We start from the raw sequence: 19,828 nt of genomic DNA, 5'->3' as shown, positions 1-19,828 counted from the left end.
GTTATTATATTTCATTAAAACATTGATTTTTACTGAATACAGAATAATTTATTTAATTAACCAGGCATGAAGTTCATTAAGTTATTCTAAAGCTTTTGGGGCATACTGTAAACGTTGCTTTTAAGGCATACAACAATAAAAGCATACAAGTGCTTTTAAATGCTACATATAGCAATCACCACATCAATACTCAGAGCCATATTGATTTGTACCTAATGACCATTCAAGGTGCTTTGCTGGCAGTGTTTCTTAGGAAAAATACCTTACGATACTACTTTCTTTAGAATAAAAAAGCTAATAGTCTGTTGTATAGATGAACCTTTCTTGTGTAACTTGGAAACACTAGTTTTATAACTACTGTAGTATATTTGGCAAGCATGCTCATAAAAGTTAAAATAAGGTTAGACTGCCCCTGAGCACCTCATTAAGAGACTGATGAGAATGAGATGGACCACAATAGCAAGATTTTGTGCTGAGAAAATTACCATTGCCTGGTCTGAGAGGCCACTGATATTAACTCAGACAGAGCACAACATTCCAAAGCTATAAACAGACTCATAAAAAAATTCAGATTGGAAGGGACCTCCAGAGGTCATCTGGGTCAGCTTCCCACACAAAGCAGCAATAATTTCAAAGGCCCTAAGCAACCTGATCTGAGCACTTCCAAGGATGGAGACTCTACAGTCTCACCAGGCAACCAGCTCTAGCATTTAACCACTCTCACTAAGAGTAATTTCTTTTTCTTAGGTCAAAACACAGCTACACTCTCATTAAAACAGCCAGGATACACTGGATCTCTTCTGCCACCAGAGCATGCTGCTGGCCCCAGCTCAGCCTGCTACTCACCTCAGTGCCCTAGCTCTTTGCTGCAGAGTGGTTCCCTCCCCAGACAGTATGCAGGCTTGCAATGCTGCCAGGGCTTATCTGGCCCTGGGCACAGGGCTCTGAATTTGGTGAATTTTATGAGGTTCCTAATGACAATACAGTCTCTGAATTGCAGCTCTATCCTCCTACAGTACAGCAACTGCTCCCTCCATGTTGGTGGCACCTGCAAGCTTGTCATGCATGCTTTCCATCCCACCAACTAGGTCACTAAAAGCATGTTCACCAGCTTTGCACACAGCATAAACCCCCATTGAAACCTCTCCTAAGCAGCTGTCTCACAGACTTTGAACTGTTGATGACTTGAGTTCAACAACCCAACCAGCTCTTTGTTCATTGTGCAGCCCCATTCATCTAGTCTGTATCTTCTCAGCTTGAATACCAGGATATTGTAGAAAGTTGTCAAATGCCTCCCTAGTATTCTTATCCAGTCAGTTGACTGTAAACACACTATATCAAAACCCGTCATCATGGTTAGGTACTATTAAATCTATTAACCAGTCTGGCAAAGAAGGTGGGAATGTTGTTCCTTCTGTCCTCTATTCCCACTTGTTTTGTGGTACATGACTTCATTAGTTCACTGATAGTGTCCTTATTAAATTTCTCCCCTGACCCCTCTCCAAACTGCTACACAATCTTTATTTGCAAACATTAACAGAATACAAAACCAAAGCAGCAGCTCATACAGAATATTAAAGGATAACTAACTTAATAGGGTTTGACAGATCATATACACTGTATATACACTGTTAGAAATGTCAAAGATGTCCAAAGTAGTTCTAGAGACTGAAGATCTACAATATTTAGGTGTCTAGATCCCTTTGGAAATACTCGAGTTTAAAACACCTGTCAAAATCCCTGCTTCAGTTTCATAAGGCATGAAGGGGCTATACATGCAAGAAAGTCTGTTGTGCTAGATGGTGGGTTTTTTTTAATTTACCTGGAGATGACATACTCTAAAAGGCACTTAAAAACAACTTAAAGCATTAGCTGCCTGCTTTTCCAAACATTAGTGTTTTTAAAAGAACTTAGATGTTCATGGGAATTAAATGTAGGTCTCCAAGAGAAGCAGCACATCTGGATTTAATCACTCATCCCTGTGGCATTTAATGAAAAAATTCCCTATTAGAGGATACAATTAACAAGCTCTTCTATTAAAAAATAGCAAAACACATTTAAACCCTAATGATTTTACAGGATCAAAATTCTATTCAATGAAAAAGAGAGAAATTATCAAGTCTCTAAATCAAATCCTGTACACACAGAGGAAAAAAATTCAACAGATTATTTCCAAATTGCACAAGTGCAATACTCAATTCAGAACTACCAGAAAAAACAAGTTCCATACACTATATAACTGAAGTGGACCACTAATGTTGTCCCATACAAGTAACAAATCATAAGAACCCCCAAATAACCCTTTTTGATCATCCTTCTTTATAAAATACCACTCTCTTGATTTACCAATTTCTAGCAGTTAAGAATACAAACAAGTATTAACACAACTAGTCATGGTTAGTCACTATCCCCTAACACTCTGATCTTATCGCTGATTAACTCTTCCAGCAGTGGATTTCTCCAGGCTGCTTGGCTTACTTAATAAACTCACAAAATGTAGGTGCTTCATTTAAGGTAAGGAGCATTTTCTTTCCACTATCTGATATGAGCATCAAAATACATAATTCCTGAATATTTCACATTCATTCCAATTTGCTCCATTTATTCTCTAGTGCACAATTCACCTATTATCAATGTCATTAAACTGGACTTTTGAAATAAACAGAAATGTTGAAATGCTGGTACTAAACAGAAGTATAGGGAAGAGTGCCTATTACCTGCCACCATAAGAAAATGAAAGTATTTTGTAACAAACACTGTAAGGTTGTCTAAGCAGGTCTTGTCAATTCATACAAAAAGTGTGCCCTTTAAGGTACTTCTTCCAAAACCTAGAGCTTACACACTCAATTTTATCTAAAATCTCTAGCCTTTTGGTTAACAGTTGATTCACTACTTAAAACAGAAAACAAAACCCCCCCAAAATTGTATTATTCATAGTATTATCAGAAAATTGTATTATTCATTGCCAATGTAGAAACAATTAAGAAAAACATGTAGAAAGAGAGAAAAATCAGCGAGTATCTGACAGTGAGTATCTGACTACTCATTAGGTAAGAAAAATTCGAGTTAACTTTACAACATTAATCATCTACCATCTACTACTGTTGTGCCAGAAGAGCCATAGGACGAGGCCTCCAGGACTCATTTTGTGTGTTTTCTTTACACAGTGCTGCCCAGCAAGACAAAAGTTAAGTACATTCTCCTTTAGGTGACTAAGCTGAACATTCATGAGAAGACAAATTTGAGTTTAAATAAAAAACACTTGTTACAGACAGTTTGCAGTTCTTCAATATTGACACAGATGTTTAATAGCTTTAGGAACTAGGAAAAAGAATTTTAAAATAACCCGTTACCAGAAATACAGGCATCACTGGCGTAACTCAGAAATGGCATTTAGGAAGATGGAAGAAAAAAATATAGCTGAGCACTATGTCTTAGACGCCAAAGGAGAGCTATGCTTCCGGGAACACCACAGGCAGCTACGACACTGACATATCCAGGAGTTTGAGATTGAATTATTTGTTCCAAGCAGAAAGTGTTATAGACTTTGACAAAAAAGTTTTGGCAGAGCTTGTGAAGCAAAAGTACAATCCTTGTAAAACCATAAAAGAGCTAAGAGAAAACTGAATCCAATGCTCAGAGGACAGTGACTTAAAAAATGAGAAAGTGACACACAGGTACTGGATGGGAGATCAGATGGTGGAATGAAATACAGTCACTAAAAGGAGAAGACAAGACTCCAACAACAACCTTCCACTACTGAAATGGAACATACAAAAAAAAAATCATAAATGAAAGGCAGCCAAAAAACTAGTGGTGAAAGAAGTCAGATCACTCTGATAATTCATTCTCAGGGAAGTCGGGAAAAAAAAAAAAAAACAACAAAACACACCACTAAGAAATTCTAGGCATATAGATTCAAGAAGGGAGGGAGGTTTAAGTGGTGCATCTGAAGTGACGGGAAAGCTTGATTTTGTAAACATGAAACTCAATTAGGCTGACAAAATTAAAAAAAAAAAAAAAAAAGGATAACTGAAGAATCTGAGTAAACTAAAACTACATCAGTCACAGGATGTTTAGGCAAGCTCTACAGTATTTTTATATCATGAACAACTCTGAGATATGTCAGAGCTGGCTTTCCTCAAAACTAACTACTCTTCTGTTTCACAGCACCACATTCCAGATGAAATTCACCTATGCCAATCTCAGATGCAAGCCTCAGAAATTACAAGAAAAAAATCACAGAATTGGCTGCACTTAAACCAACACTTTTTTGTATGGATAACAGTCTTCAGCTCTCACTTACTTTTGAAACCATCAGAGCATGAAAAGTAAAATACATATTTTTTTAGGTTTTTGCTTTGTGTTATGTTTATAAAAATCAATAGCAATTCCTGTAAAGGAGCTATTGGTATTTTTAGTATTCCTTATGGTTAAATTGGGAAGATTTGATTAATGTTGAAGCATCTTTGGCTTCTCTTACAATACACTACCATCCCCAAGGCAAAGTTGCACTTGGTGTAACTACAGAAAAGAAGCAGATCAAAGGTACTAGAGTTGTTTTAATAAACAAGATTATTCTCTGCTGCAGTTCTCATCTCTGGTTGTGCTCCTATTAGCCTATAGTTGTCCATAGTCAAAAGGATGTGGCCAGTCTGATATACTTTTTTTTTTTTTCCAACACCAGCAGATCAAAATGGATGCTAATGAAGTTGGTTGAGCACAAAATAAGTGGCCTAAAAAGGTCACTACTCATTAATCTGATCACAATATAATAGGAAATGAATAAATGCCTTTGAAATTTAACCCAGCAGAAAGAAGTAACATTCAAGTTACTAAAATTTTTCATTAACAGTGCAGGCACCACCCATTACTGCTAATACCAGGCAAAGAAACAATGGCATGAGAAACTACTCCAGATACAGTAACTGCTAAATGCAGAATAAAAATAAACTGAAACTCACCGACCAGTATTTAGCTTTATGTTTATAATTCTAATCAATAGAAGACACAGAATTAGTGTGTAAACTACAATCATTTAACACAACATTAATAAAAGACTGTTAAGAATGTAAGAGGCACTGAACTTCAAAGCCAACACTTCATAATTTTTCCATTTACCTTTAGCTTTTCTTCCTAAAGTGTGGTACAGATTACATATATCTCAGTTCATCAATTTCAAGCAAGTTACACCTTCCCTTTAGTTGGTAAATTCTACATCTATTTTACTATTAAGTGTATAATTTCAAGAGTCTCTCCTAACATTCTTTAAAACTCATTGAGAATTTTGTACTGAAAATAAAAACTCAGAAGATGTATGTGTCTATGAAGAAAAAAGATAATTCTTGAATGGTAAAGACCTGCAGCTTGTGTATTCTTGCTTTCCACACTACCAAGCCCTACTAAAATTTCTCAGCCTCTCCAGAAGAGCTGACATATTATCGCATAGATATCTCTGCTGCTGAAACAAACTTTCACAGTTTGTAGAATAACCTTTGCCAAAATTCTTCATTAGTCTGTAAAACCTTAAAGGAATGTTTTCCCCTTGATGCACGTGTGTTTAAATGTAAAACTCACAACCATAATTTGTTTTGTGGTCTTGCAGCTGGATTCTGTGCTGGTCTGTAAAGTACAATGAACCTCAATTCTGAGGGCAGGCAGGTCCTTGCTTAAGAACTTAACTCACCTTTCAGCCTTCTAAGGGCACTGCTTCAGATCTCTCTATGCTTCAAGCTGGTTATCAACACCTAAATCAAGTTATCAAAAATAATATAGTCATGACAACAGAGCTGCTCTTCATGTCACTCATGTTTGCTATGGGGTTGACTAAGCCCCAAAGCAGGGTCAGACACCTGATTTACACCAAGGTCTCTCTTACCTTCTCGTCTGCCTATATACCTACACCTAAGGAAACCGAAATACATTTACATTTCTACTTTTCTGTATTAAATTATTTACATATTTGAATTGATTTATATAAAAATCACTCAATGTCAAGAATAAACACTTACTTTACATTCATAATAAAGAGATGAGAAACCTTTACCAATACTTCTAGCTATTTTTTGAAGAAATACAACTTACAGGTGACAAGACCTGTAATTATTTTATCAGGCTTATCTGTGTTGAAACTACCTTACAAAAGTCTCATCAATTCACCAGTTCAAGGAATTCTGTCCCCACATTTGGACACTCTGAAAAACCTACGCATGCAGTTACTAGGCCACACAAGAGTACCAAAGAATTGTAAATGAACCATGTTTTTTGAAAAGTAATAAATGAAGAAAGTTACAAGAAAATTCAGTTCCATAGGGAAAAAAATCCATGAAGATATGAATAACTTCTGATTTCTTCAGCTATACTACAACACGCAGAATATACCTGCCCACTTTGCTATTAACAGTAACAGTTGAAGACAACTCTTAAAAAACACAGCTCCACTCCTCAGTGTTTCCTTGCTAGGCACTCCCCTCTTCCCTAGCCTCAAAGTGGAGCTGTGTCACTGACAAAGTCCTTCCACAAAAATTCAAAAGGCGGACCTAAGATTTAATTTCTTCAACATAATCACTCTTCACATATGGTTTTTTAGACATATCTGCAAAATACTAAATACAACCTACTAGAGTATCTTCCTCAGCAAACGCTGATGATGCAGACACACTTGAGACACTGTCAGGCAAACTACAGTATGTAGCACCTTCATAATGCAACCTTTGACTGACACTAAGAACAGTCCTATCATATTGTATCAGTACTACACTATAACTCTGCCATGACCAAGTCCTCTGTTGAGTTCTTTCTGCCAGCTTTTGGTCAAATAGCCAGGAATGACAGCATTAATATGACTTCATCATTAGTGATTAAATTATTATCTTATGTATCTCACAAGATATATGTCATTAATTTTAATTCATTTTGAATGGGGATAACTTAATACTACTAAATCAAAAGTATCTCAGTGCTCTTTTACAGTAGTTTAAACTTTCCCAAGTCAAGCTTCCACAGTTCCACCTTCTATCTCCAGTCTGATAAGCCCACCTACAGCAGCTAAAAAGCAGGTAAAAGCCCATGCAGCAGAAAACTCACTCAGCATAAGAGCTAATTGGTTTGTTCAGCTTGGAGAAGCGAAGGCTGAGGGGTGACCTCATCACTGTAAATTCTTTAAGGGGAGCAGCAGAAGGGGAGGTGCTGATCATATCTCTCTGGTGACCAGTGATAGGACACGAGGAAATGTATGAAGCTGCATCAGGGGAAGTTCAGACTGGGCATTAGGAAAAGGTTGTTCCTCACTGAGAGAGGGTGGTCAGTCACTGGAACAGGCTCCCAGAGAAGTCACAGCACCAAGCCTGTCAAGAGTTCAAGGAGCGTCTGGACGATGCTCTTAGTCATACCTAAGTATGATTTAGGTAGTCCTGTGAGGAGCCGGGAGTTGGATTTCATGTCCCTTACAGGTCCCTTCCAACTTGAGATATTCTACAGTAATTAATCTACACTGGTCTCAGCAATGGTGGTCACAGGGCACAGTTCTCAGTCTCCACTGGAGTAACCATCCCTTTGCTATTAGATCCTAAGATCCAGATGGAGCTTCAGAAGGAGGACACACCTCTGCAAGTCTCAGGCTGCAGGCATTCTCTGCAGCCTGTCACTGGGGCATGTTGTCCACTATCTGTTCTACAAAGTGAAAGAGAGATGTGGGACATCACCCTGCACAACATCAAAGAATGTAAAAAAGAGATCAGCTGGATCTCTTCTGAGACCCTCAGCCTTCAGCTGCAGCAAAGGGGCATAAAGAACCTGTGCCCATTAAGCTTCTAAGACAAAACTCCTATTACAGTGAAGGTTGGAAGGTGGTGACCTCTCATACAAGGAGGAAGGCTCCTGCCTCACCCAGTGACTCGCAGTTATATAGTAAGTTCACCATCTTCACAGCTTCATCACTCCCATTCTCATCAGCTGGGAGTACTGTCCAATGGAGCATCTCTGATGGCTTGTCATAACCCACTCAGGACCACTAGATGAAAGCACGAAGTGATAGCAGTAAAACATTCCTTGCTGAAGGGGATAAAGGCCCTCCATGGTCTGTCTTCTAGGAAAGTTTGCTGCTTGCTGGGGGCTCACATTTGGGGTATTGTGGAAAAGCAACCAAGGCTCATCTGGCCCTCTGACTACTACCCTCTGCTGCGCTTCCATGTAGGCACCAGTGACACTGTTGGGATGACCTGAGAAGCATCAAGCATGACTACAGAGCTCTGGGTGTGGCGGCTGAGGGAACAGGTGGTGTTCTTGTCAGTCCTGCTGGTGAGGGTAAGGGTCTCAGAAGAACCAATGGACCCTGAAGGTTAACAGCTAGCTGTGCAGCTGGTGTCAGCGGCAGGATTTTGATTTCTACAACCATGAGATCCTCTTTGAGGGTCAACAGCTACTTAAAAGAAACAGGATGCATTTACTAAATGAGTGAAATAACCTCTGTCAATAGAATGGCCAAACTATTCTTAGGGAGAGATTTAAACTAGAAATTATAGGGAAGGTAGTGATTCCTCAGCAAACAAGTAAGGAAGTTGGTTAGGCAAGCCCACTCACAAGAGTGATAGAAACAGAAGGAATATAGAAACTAAAAAAACAGAGGTGAAGTGAGGACAGGCATGAGAAGGAGGTGCCTGCAGAACAGCCTAATGGGGAAGGGTCTTAAGCCTGTACTGAGGAATGGATTCACTTGGGTGACTTTCTGAAATGCTTCTAAACTCAGGATGGGAACAAACGACCAGTGCTGAGCAGAGAGGAAGGATCACCTCCCTTGACCTTCTGGAAATACTGGCAGGAAGAGAGAGAAGTTTGTGTGCAGTTACAGGGCTACAACTTCCTTGGGATCATGGAGACATGGTGGGAAATTTTACACGACTGGCATGCTGTGATGGAGGAATATGGGCTTTTTTAGGAAGGACAGCCTAAGAAGGGCAAGGAGGGCAAGTTGCCCTTTATGTGAGACAACAGCTGAAAAAGCTGAAGCTCAGCCTTGGGACAGGTCAGTCAGTTTAGACTGTATGGGTCCAGATCAGCAGGCAGACCAATACAGGTGCTTTGTAGTGAAGCTCTATGTTGGGATTCAAGAGGACTTTCTGCAAGAGAATGGACATGTGAGCAATCCTGCATGAGAACAAGACTGACAAGAGCCTCAGCCTGAGCAAGAATGCGATAAGGATGTGACCCTGAATAAGGGGGAGAAACTCGACGAGACAAACAACCCCCAGAAAGGGGCTGGGACGGAAGAGGAAGTTACACAAGGCAGGAAGCCTGACATGGCTGATGTGGCACTTTTTATCCAGTCATAAGGAGGTTTAAAGCACGGGCTAAGTTAACTGTCCAATCTTGAGAACTTGTACTGCATGTTACGTGTGTGGGAGAACATTATAAAAGGGCTTTCTTAGTGGTAATAAATGGGCATTGCTTGATCACATTGGTTGTGTGCGTGCTCAGCTACCCCAATCAGGTGGCGTCCCTGGGTGGGGCCCTCAAGATTGGCACAAAATCTTCTCTAAGGGGGACTCATTGGAGTGCAATCTGAGGGGGAGAAAGCCAATCGAAATATCCAGGCACTGCCCCGGTGTCTGAAGGCGTGAAGCAGCGCACTGTAACTTTAAAAGGGAAAGTGAAAGGAAAAAGATAAAAGGGAGAGATAGAAGATAAAAGATCTGCGAAAGGCGGTGTCCGGGGAGGAATGGGGTCAACACGTGCCAAGGACGAACAGGCAGTGGTGAAACTCCTGCAGTATATCCTCTCAATGAGTGGGAAAAAGAAAAATAAATTCACTCTAGGAGGTTTAAGATGGAGCTGAGAAAAGGGACTTACATCTACCTGGGAATCTATAGGGAAACAGCTTTGGGATTCGATCAGTGATGGAGGAAAGTCAGCAAAAGAAGTGAGCAGCTATAGCACACTCTGGACACAAATCCGAGAGACTTTAGGGATCGGAGCAGCATCTCATTCTGATAATCACCTCCAATGCCTGCGCCCCTAGCGACTTCTGTCGCATTAGGTCACAGAAAAAATCCATTCGTTTCATTGACTGCGCAACCAGGCACCCGGCGGGCAGCAGGAGCTAAACTGAAAGCTGCGCGATCAGGAGCTGAGAACACCAGAAGTGCACCTGACACCATCAGGAAGGAGAATGAGGCAGCATCGAAGTCCAGCAGTGGGCAGGGTGTGGAGTATGGAGCTGGCAGCGGCAGCCTGGGGCCTCCCCGAGCCCCGTCCCCTGCCACGGAGTGACCGCCTGCGGCCAAGCCCGGCACCGTGCGCTCAGCCTGCCCCCCCCGCCCCAACAAAAGCGGCAAGTTTCTCAGAGAGAAGGTGCTGACACTGTCATGCAGCAACGGCTTTATATATTCTTAATGCCTTAGTGCAGAGCCCTAGTGCTCGCCCGCTGGGTCATCGGTGCTGCTGTTTATTCAGGCTAAGTGTTTTAAATGTTACATGTGAAATACCTCCTCTAGCAGGAGGCAGTAATTCTGTGTTCATTGTTGTCTTGAATTTAGGTGCATACTCTGCAGGGAGAGTGCACCTCTGTACCATCTGCCTGATCAAAAGATCATCTACAATCTTACATGGGTCGTAGATGCTGGTTATGAAGAGGAAAATCAAAATTATGGCCTGTACCCCCCATGTTCAGTTACAAAAGGGTCAAAAATTGCTCAGCTTGCTTATTTTACTGCAGCTCCCCCTAATAGTATGCTGAGAAGCCACAATGACTCAGGATTTGGATCAGCAGGTACCCCTTAAATACTTTGGGCTCAGACAGTGACATAAGGTTGACTTCTAGTAAAATATACTCTCACTAAAGCTAAAGAATCTGTTGAGCTGACAGGCATTTTAGATACTCGTGCGGATGTGACTGTAATATCTGTGAGCAGATTGGCTGTTAGCTTAGATAACCTAAGTGCTTTTTGGGGTTGGTGGTCATGCTGTAACAATTCAAAGCAATAAGAAGCCCAGAAAACCAGGTAGCGAATATTCATTTATACTGGAAACCCCTATTACATTTTGGGGTTGTGACTGTATGGCTCAATGAGGAACTCAAATTGGATCAAATCTGTTTTAATCACCACTACAGCACAACCCACCCTGAAACCCACCCTGAAACTAACCTGGAAAATAGAATCATTTGTGTGGGTGGGTCAGTGGCCCTTGCCAAGGGAAAAGTCTCGCCACCTTAATATTTTAATTCAAGGACAATTAAGTTTGTTATTTTCAACGAGAGTGGTAAATAGTGGCTTCTACATGATCTCTGACACATTAATGATGCCATGGAGGATAAGGGTATTTTACCACCATGAATGCCCTCTCCAACAATGATTACCTGAAACTGCCACCTTGTAATAATTGATCTAAAGGATTGTTTTTAATATTCCCTTGCATCCGGATGATGCACCTAAATTTGCCTTTTCTGTACTCACTATTAATGTTAGTGAACCTGCAAAATGGTACCATTTGGCTGTTTTACCAGAAGACGTAAAAAGTCCCACCAGGTTGCCCAGGCTGTTATATATCATTATACAGATGACATCTTTATTGCAGCAGAAACACAGGAGATCATGGAAAAGGCTCTTGCTTTAATCAAAGACTCACTATCTCAAATGGTGTTGCAAATAACACTTGAAAAGGTACAGATATCACCACCAGGCAGTACCTGGGCTGGAGAATTTCTGGACAGACTATTGTCCTGCAACAGGTTAAACTTAAAACTGATATTAAGACTTTAAAAGATTTACAGAAATTGTTAGGAACCATAAATTGGATGTGGCTATTGTTGGGCCTACCTGGTGATGATCTGCATAGCTTGTTTGATATTTTATGAAGAGATCCTTCACTGACATCACCCAGAGTACTTACAAAGAAAGCGAAACAAGATCTCTACCGCATAGCTAATGCCATCTCAGACAAGCATCACAGGTATACTGCATTCCCCCACGGGACAAGCCATCATAGAAAGAGCACACCAAACCTTGCGTGAGAACAAGACTGATAAGAGCCTCAGCCTGAGCAAGAATGCGATAAGGATGTGACCCTGAATAAGGGGGAGAAACTCGACGAGACAAACAACCCCCAGAAAGGGGTTGGGACGGAAGAGGAAGTTACACAAGGCAGAAAGCCTGGCACGGCTGATGTGGCACTTTTTATCCAGTCATAAGGAGGTTTAAAGCGCGGGCTAAGTTAACTGTTCAATCTTGAGGACTTGTACTGCATGTTACTCACATGTGCGGGAGAACATTATAAAACGGCTTTCTTAGTGGTAATAAATGGGCATTGCTTGATCACATTGGTTGTGTGTGTGCTCAGATCTCCCGCAGCTCTAGACCTCCCAATCAGGTAGAAGTACATGAGGCTTTCTTCAAAAAACTGTAAGCAGTCTTATATTCACAGGCCTTGGTCCTCCTGGGCAGCTGTAGCCATCCTGATACCTGCTGGAAGGACAACACAGCAGGGCTCAAGGATTCCAGGAGATTTGAGTACACTGATGACAAATTCCTGCCACACATGATTGAGAAACCCACACAGAAAGTTGCTCTGCTAAATATGACACCTATGAACAAGGTAGAGGCAGCCTTGACATGACCAGGAGATGGTGGAGTTCAGGATCCTAAGAAGAAAGAGCAGAGCAAAAAGTAGGACCATTGCCTTGCATTTGCAGAGAGCAGACTTCAACCTCTTCAGGGACTTCAACCTCTTCAGGGATCTGCTTGGAAGAATCCCACAGGATGTAGTTGGTTGATATTCAAGGATCACCTCCTCCAAACTCAGTAAAGGTCCATCCCAACAATCAGCAGAGATGGCAGGAAGCCTGCATGGATGAGCCAGAAGCTCCTGACAAAACTCAAACATGGAAGGTTTCTCCAAGTACCAAACCAGCAAAAAAGGCAGCTAGAGAAAACATGAGCCTGCTGCTGAATGGGGCAGGGAAAAACCGGTGACACAGGACAGGGAAGGCTGAAGTGTTCAATGCCTTCTTTGCACCTGTCTTTACCAGTAAAGCCAGCCTTTGAGAATCCCAGGCCCTTGAAGTCAGAGGGGGAAGTATGGAGCAAGGAAGATTTACCCTTGGTGGAGGAGGACAAGGTTAGGGAGCACTTTTAACAAACTGGATGTTCAAAAGTCCACAGGTTTGCACTTATGCATGGGAGCTGGCTGATGGCATTGTGAGGTCAATTTGATTTATCTCTGGGTAGTGACAGAGGTTTCTGAAGACTGAAAGAAAGCAAACGTCACTCCAGTCTGCAAGAAGGGCAGAAAGATCCAGGAAACTACAGGTCAGTCAACCTCACATCAATCCCTGTGAAGTTAGTGGAGAAAATCCTCATGGAAACCATTTTTAAACACATGAAGGACAAGGGGATTGGGAGTAGTCAGATGGATCTACAAAGAGGAAATCATGCTTGACCAACCTTATGGCCTTCTGCAGTGAGGTAAGTAGCTTGGTGGATGAGGGGAGAGCATGGATGTTGTTTACCTCTAACTCTGGTAAGGCTTCTGACAGTGTCTCAGCCTCCCATAACAGCCTCCTAGATACACTGATGAAGTACCACTTAGATAAGCCAACAATGAGGAGTGAGAACTGGCTGAACAGCCAGGTGCAGAGGGCTGTCACCAGTGGGACAAAGTCCATTTGAAGGCAAGTCGCTAGTGGAGTACTTCAGAGGTTGATACTGAGGCCAGTACTGTTTAACCTCTTCATTAGGGACCTGGCTGATGGGACAGAGTGCACCCTTAGCAAGTTCAGAGATGATATACTGGGAGGACTGGTGGGTACATGGCTGTGCTGCCATTCAGAGGTGTGACTGATAAATGAACAAGCACCAAAGGAACTTTGAAGAGAGTAATGGGCTTAGGCAGGGTTCGACCCACACGTTCCTTTCCAGCAACTCAGGACACATGGTGTAGCAATGGTTAGCAGTCAGAGACTGGTAATCACATTTGGTTTGTGATCCAACATCCACTGTAGATTGCAATTGCTATATTGTGATTCTATCATGATTTCAGTACACTGCTGTATCACTCTGCTAAATCAAAATTTGTCTAACACTAGATATGTTCAAAGAAATAAACCAGCTATTAAACTTTCAACCTTTCGCTATGTGGAATACCTAGAAAAACCTCATCAGGAAATATTGGGCTTCAACAAGATGGACCTTGGCAGGCTGGACCAATGGGCTGACAGGAACCTCATGAAGTTTCAACAAAAGGAAATGCAAAGCCCTGCATATGGGGAAGAATAACCCCAGGTACCAGCACACGCTTTGGGACCAAATATCTGGAAAACAGCTCTGCAGAGAAGGACCTGGCAGACAACAAGCTAATCATAAGCCAGCAAAATGTCCTTGCCCTTGCCTCAAAGGCAGCAAACAGTATCATGGCCTGTATTAAGAACACTGCCTGGAGATTAAGGGAGTGAGAGGTCAGGAGTCCTATCTGGTCAACACTGCTGAGGCTGCATCTGGAGTGTTGGTTCCAGCTTTGGGTTTCCCAGCGCAATACAGACAAACTTACCAGACCATGTCCAGCACATGGCCAAAGATGACCAAGGGACTGGAGCTTTTTTTCTAGGAGAGGCTCAGAGCTGGAACTCTTCAGCCTGGAAAAGAGAACGTTCAGGAACATCTTATCCATGCGTATAAATGCCTGATGGGATAAATACAAAGAAGCCAGACTCTTCTCAGCAGCACCCACTATCAGGTCAAGAGATGATGGCCATAATTAAAACACATGAAACTCCATCTGAACACAGGAAAACACTTTTCTACTGGTCAAACACTGGAAGAGGTTCTCAGACTGGTTGTGGAGTCTCCATCCTTGGAGATATTCAAAACCCAACTGGACATGGTCCCAGGCAACCTGCTCTAGCTGACCCCGCTTGAGCAGGGGTCTGGACAAGATGATCTCAAGAGATCCCTGCCAAACTCACCCATTCTGTGATTCTGTGATATAAACAACAGTGAGATGACACGATAATCATATTCCAGCTGCAGCTGAGAACTCTAACCCTGACAGACTGAGAGACATCATTGACAGTTATGTTCTGATAGGAAGCGGATATTTCACTTCACACAGCAGAAGAAAAAATGCCTACAGTGGCAAAAAATGACCCCAAAGTATAAGATGATAATACTGCACCTGTTCACCACCATTTGGAGAAGGAGCTAGATCACTAGAATCTTGTTATCACTGGTGCACCAACCACAAGTAACAGAGATCCCCATAGATTAGATGAAACTTACTCTCCTTCACAGTAGCTCAGTACATACACAGACTAATACTAAATCATGAGATACAGTAACTCCCTCTTGAAATCCTACAAGAGTCCTTCCAGTCACACAGTGAATTCACCTCTCATGATGAAGGAAAATAATTACTGGTACAACCTGTCTTTTAGTTGCTGTCAAATTTAACATCAATGTGAATGGATCTCATTTTTGTTTCATCTGCTCAGCCCTTTTCTTTCTGCCTCCTGATGATGCACAAATTCAGCTCCTTCTAAATTCTGCTGAACCACTTTATTTATCTATCTAATTTTGACATGTAGGTTCTCAGAGACACTTGTAAACCCACTTTATGCATTCAACTATACTGAAAATAAGTAAATTCAGAAAAAATGTTGCTCTGATTTAGGAGTCATTAGAAGTTCTAATAGTGTTTTAAAATATTTGTCTTCGATACACCAGTTAAGAACCTAGAATAATAAAATTCACTCAAGTCATGTCTGTCACCTAACCATGTGTATTTTTTTTCCCTTTTTCAATGCAAGTTTAATAGGAAGTGCATGAAACTTTTTAAAGAATATAAACAGAGTAGTAAGTCACCTCTAACAAGTCATGGTGAAATAAAAGGTTTCAGTTACATAAGAAGTTTATTTAAGCAGGGATAAAGAATCAATACTTTCAGTGAGAGAAAAATTCCAATAAACTTAGAGCAGTGGAAATAAATGCCTAGAGTTCACTTTAAGAACATCAAAGAAATCAAAGGCTATGAGGTCATTTTTTTTCAGCAGACATTGCTAAAGAAATTAATGCATGATTATTTCACATTTTCTGATAGTTAATTAAAATTCATGTACACTTAACTATTATACCAATCTGCTATAAAGCAACTGCATATAGTTACCGTGCTGAAGTAAGACCCCATTGCTTATTCAGACTCAGACTTTATATGACTTTACAGGATTAACAAATACGAGACACAATACATTATATTTTTCCTCAAAATATGAAGCAGCACTATGCCATCACATGCCTTTATCAACCTATCAGCGCTATCAAGAGCACGTACACAGTACCCAGATTAAGTATATTTAGATTTAGGCAAAGGGAGCATTTGTATTAAAGGATTACAGGTATTCCTTCCTTTTTTTTTTCCCCCCTCTTGAAATACAAATACTGTATAACAGCATATATCATAGCAGAACATGAGAAAACATCAGTGCTTATTATCCTAACTTTACAACATAAATTAGTCCTGCAAACACAGAAAGTCATTTCCAGTGGGGATTTGTGATGGCCCACGAGATCTAGCAGTGCCCATGGATCATAAATGATACTCACAGTCAAAAATCTTAAGTTTTTCCTGAAAGCATTCCTCAGAAAAGAGGAAAACATTCCTCTTCTACTACAGTAAAATTCTGGATATGCACAGTCAAGATCTGTGGTATTTATTGCGTACTTAGTGCTTTTGTACGACCAAAAGGCTTCTTCCCTAACAGCACACCAAGTATCTAGACTCTGTCCCACACAAGGACACAATTTCAAAATGTTATATTGCTATCAGAGTGTCACGCCACAAAATCAAATTGTTGTCCTATATGGTTTCAGTTGTGGGGCGTACTGATTTTGTTTTCCAGGCTAACAGCAACTTGGAAACTATGTTGACCTTATTTTCCAATTTAAATGTTTGGGTGTGGGGCTTTAACTTCTGAAAGGAAGTTGAATATTTAAGTAAGCTGAGAAAGCCTTAAGAATTTATTAAATAACCATCAGTGATTCAGTGTTTATCACCACTGATCTTTTGGTTTCAGCAGACAAACAGAACATGTATTAAATTGTAGCCTCAAGAATAAAGCAGCATAAAGTGAACTGCACGTACTTCATTTGCATCAGCCATTTGTCATCTCAAACATCAACTATGCATAGGATCATTTTCCACAATCTTTTTTTTAAACTAGCACTTACACATACACACTCCTTTAAAATGTAAAATTTCCTTACATTACTTCATTCAAATTCTCCAACATAAGCTATTGCAAACACTAGCATTTTCTTCACAACCACTATGGGCAGCAGAAAGTCTCAAAGATGTTAATACTTCTGTTCGTTCAGGGCACTCAAGTCATTCACATTATCCAAAATGAAAACTTACCTACCTTGCTCCCACATTTGTGTTTCACATCCTGACAGATTCAGTACTTGCTAGAAAGCTGTCAATCAGCCAAAACCTCAAGTCGGTCCCCATTGGGAATCACTAGGTGATACTAAAGAGAACCCATTCTTCTGTGCTTTTGTATTCTATTCAGACCATCACCACTATAAACATTGATTCCAAACACACTCAAATTACATTAAGGTGCTTTACAATAAAAATCTACTCTGTAGTTTAGACAAATCAAGGGATTCAGCTGAAAATACCTATTCCCCACCACCACCATAATGTTCAGAGTAATAATCAAGTTTCATAATATTTCTTCCCATGATGTACCCTAAGTCACTGACTGACTTTTACTCCAGGTCATGTCACAGAATGCTGTGCTCAATGACAAGCACCATTTAGTTATATTCCTGAAGAAGACAATGGAGAGGATACACCGCAAAAATAAACTGAGTGCAAAATTCAGTCCTGCACTGCAATCTCCATCAAAACTTTAGTTTTAAAGAAATTGTCACTTAATTTGTCTCCTAAAAAGCAAGCAGCTTTGTGGTCATTTTATCCTCGGTTTCTCTGGACCCATACTGAAGTGTCTGTTCTCATTTTATCTTTACAGTACTGCTCTTCACAGCAAGTGTCATGCATTTACAGCTTTTTAGGAAGCTGGTGTTCTAATACTACATGGTGATGAGGAGCTGAGTAAGTATATCAGGTTTTATTATGGAAGAAAACAGGGAGATGCCTATTCTGGAAACCATTTTTGTGGGAGACTCAGGGAATCTGTTCAAAATTAAAGGAACTAGAACAGAGATTATGAAACACACTGACAAAATAAGCAGTAATCAGCAGTATCCTGTAGGCATTTTAAAAGAACTCAAGGTTAAATAGCTGAATAAGGAATGACATTGGGATAACTCTCATTCAGCACCAGTTCCTTGGCACCTCAGGTCTAGCAATGACAAACATGAAACAGCTTTAGAAAGAATAAAAATCTACAACAAATAAAACTATTAATCTAAGCAGAAAGATGTGGCTAGTGAGCACTTACAAAAATGCACGAGGTACATAAGAACTAGCATGGCTTTTGCAAAAGGAAATCCAGCCTTTCAAAACTAATTAAGATCTCTGAAAGATTCAACACGCACGTGGGTGAAGGTGCTGTAGTTCTCAAAAATCAGCTTTGGCTCTCCAAAAGACTTAAAGTCCGCTACCAAAAGGCTACAAGGAAACTAAGCAGCCTAGCATGAGGAAAGACCTTTATTTTACAAATGTTATGACTTCCACAATACTTATTTTTTATGATGACTTATTTACAGAAACCTCACTAAAAATAAGCTCCTGAACCCTGATACTTTAGACAGACTACAACAGCAGTGTTAGTAAAATTATGTGCCTTTCTACTTGTTTTACCAATCAATTGAAGCAGATGAAATCAATACAGGTAGAAGAAAATTTTTTCTTTGGCAGTTCTGCACAAACTTACAAGTTCAGAACAACTGACATACTGCCAACTCCATTAAAAGGTCATATATACGCAGACATATAATCAGGTTACAAGATATTTCTGTAAGATCAAAAGTCACAGCCCACTCTAAAAAAATATCCAAGTTAACGTCAAGTTATATTGACCCCCTGTTATATTGACCCAGGGCTTGGATTTCAAAGTCAGCTGTAAAGTTGTTAGATGTTAGTTGTTTTCTTTGGACAGAGTACCAAAGAGTGCGCAGTCATATTGAGGTCTTATGTACTTTACTTTTACTGCATGGCATCAGGGGACACCTCACCTGTCCTCTTCCACCTCACCCTCCCAGACTCCAGGCAACATTTCCCACCTTGTCCAGGCGACACAGAGGCAGGCTGTGCTTGGGAAGAGAAGCTTGGGGTCTAGCCCAATACAGCCAAATTTACACGTCTGGTGAGCACAACCAGAGGCTTCTTAAAAGCCAAACTCCACCAAAACCCCCACAGCTTTACAGGATCTCGCTGCCAGACTAAGTGCCCCCAAGCCCTCGCCTCCTGCCCGCTGCCAACCATCTTCACCAGCAAGTGCTGCCGAAGCGGTTTCTCCGCCCCGCCGCAAGGAAGGCGCCTCCCTGACATGAAACGGCTGACGGGCGCCCCGAAACTGATCCACCGCTCCGCTGCCTACATACATCACGTAGACTACGAGATGCGTGTATAGGCTGCCACGGTGACACGGCCTGTCTCACAGAGACACGCGACACTTCAGTTACACGCGGCGGGGGGGGTTGGCGGTCAGCGGTGGCCACCGTGAGGGCGACTTCTTCCCTGCTTAGTAACCGGCCCCGGTCGCTAAGTAACCAAACGCCGTTTCCCCCGAGCTGCACCGCCCGCCGCCCCCCGCCACCACGACGCACCGCCCCAGGCCCTCAGCGCAGCCTCCCAAAGGCCGGGGCGGGGCTAGGGC

The 19,828-nt window shown here is 41.3% G+C and overlaps 1 protein-coding gene across 2 annotated transcripts in view; it reads right to left on the bottom strand.

The window, feature by feature from the left end:
* The window catches only part of DTWD2 (DTW domain containing 2), a 93,540-nt gene extending 76,073 nt beyond the window's left edge, over positions 1 to 17,467 (bottom strand). Inside the window, exon 1 of one of the 2 annotated variants that reach the window (XM_026865588.1) lies at positions 17,398 to 17,467. In XM_026865588.1, the coding sequence (XP_026721389.1) occupies positions 17,398 to 17,414 (17 nt within the window). In that variant the 5' untranslated portion in view covers positions 17,415 to 17,467. The remainder of the gene's footprint in view (positions 1 to 17,397) is intronic. The other variant, XM_026865586.1, reaches the window with a different exon arrangement.
* Between the last annotated feature and the right edge of the window lie 2,361 nt (positions 17,468 to 19,828).

The sequence above is a fragment of the Athene cunicularia genome (genome assembly GCF_003259725.1).
Source record: "Athene cunicularia isolate RWA chromosome Z unlocalized genomic scaffold, athCun1 chrZ_part1, whole genome shotgun sequence".
Lineage (NCBI taxonomy): Eukaryota > Metazoa > Chordata > Aves > Strigiformes > Strigidae > Athene > Athene cunicularia.
The sequence above is the reverse complement of the archived record's forward strand: the minus strand, read 5'-3'. Positions and strand labels throughout refer to the sequence as shown.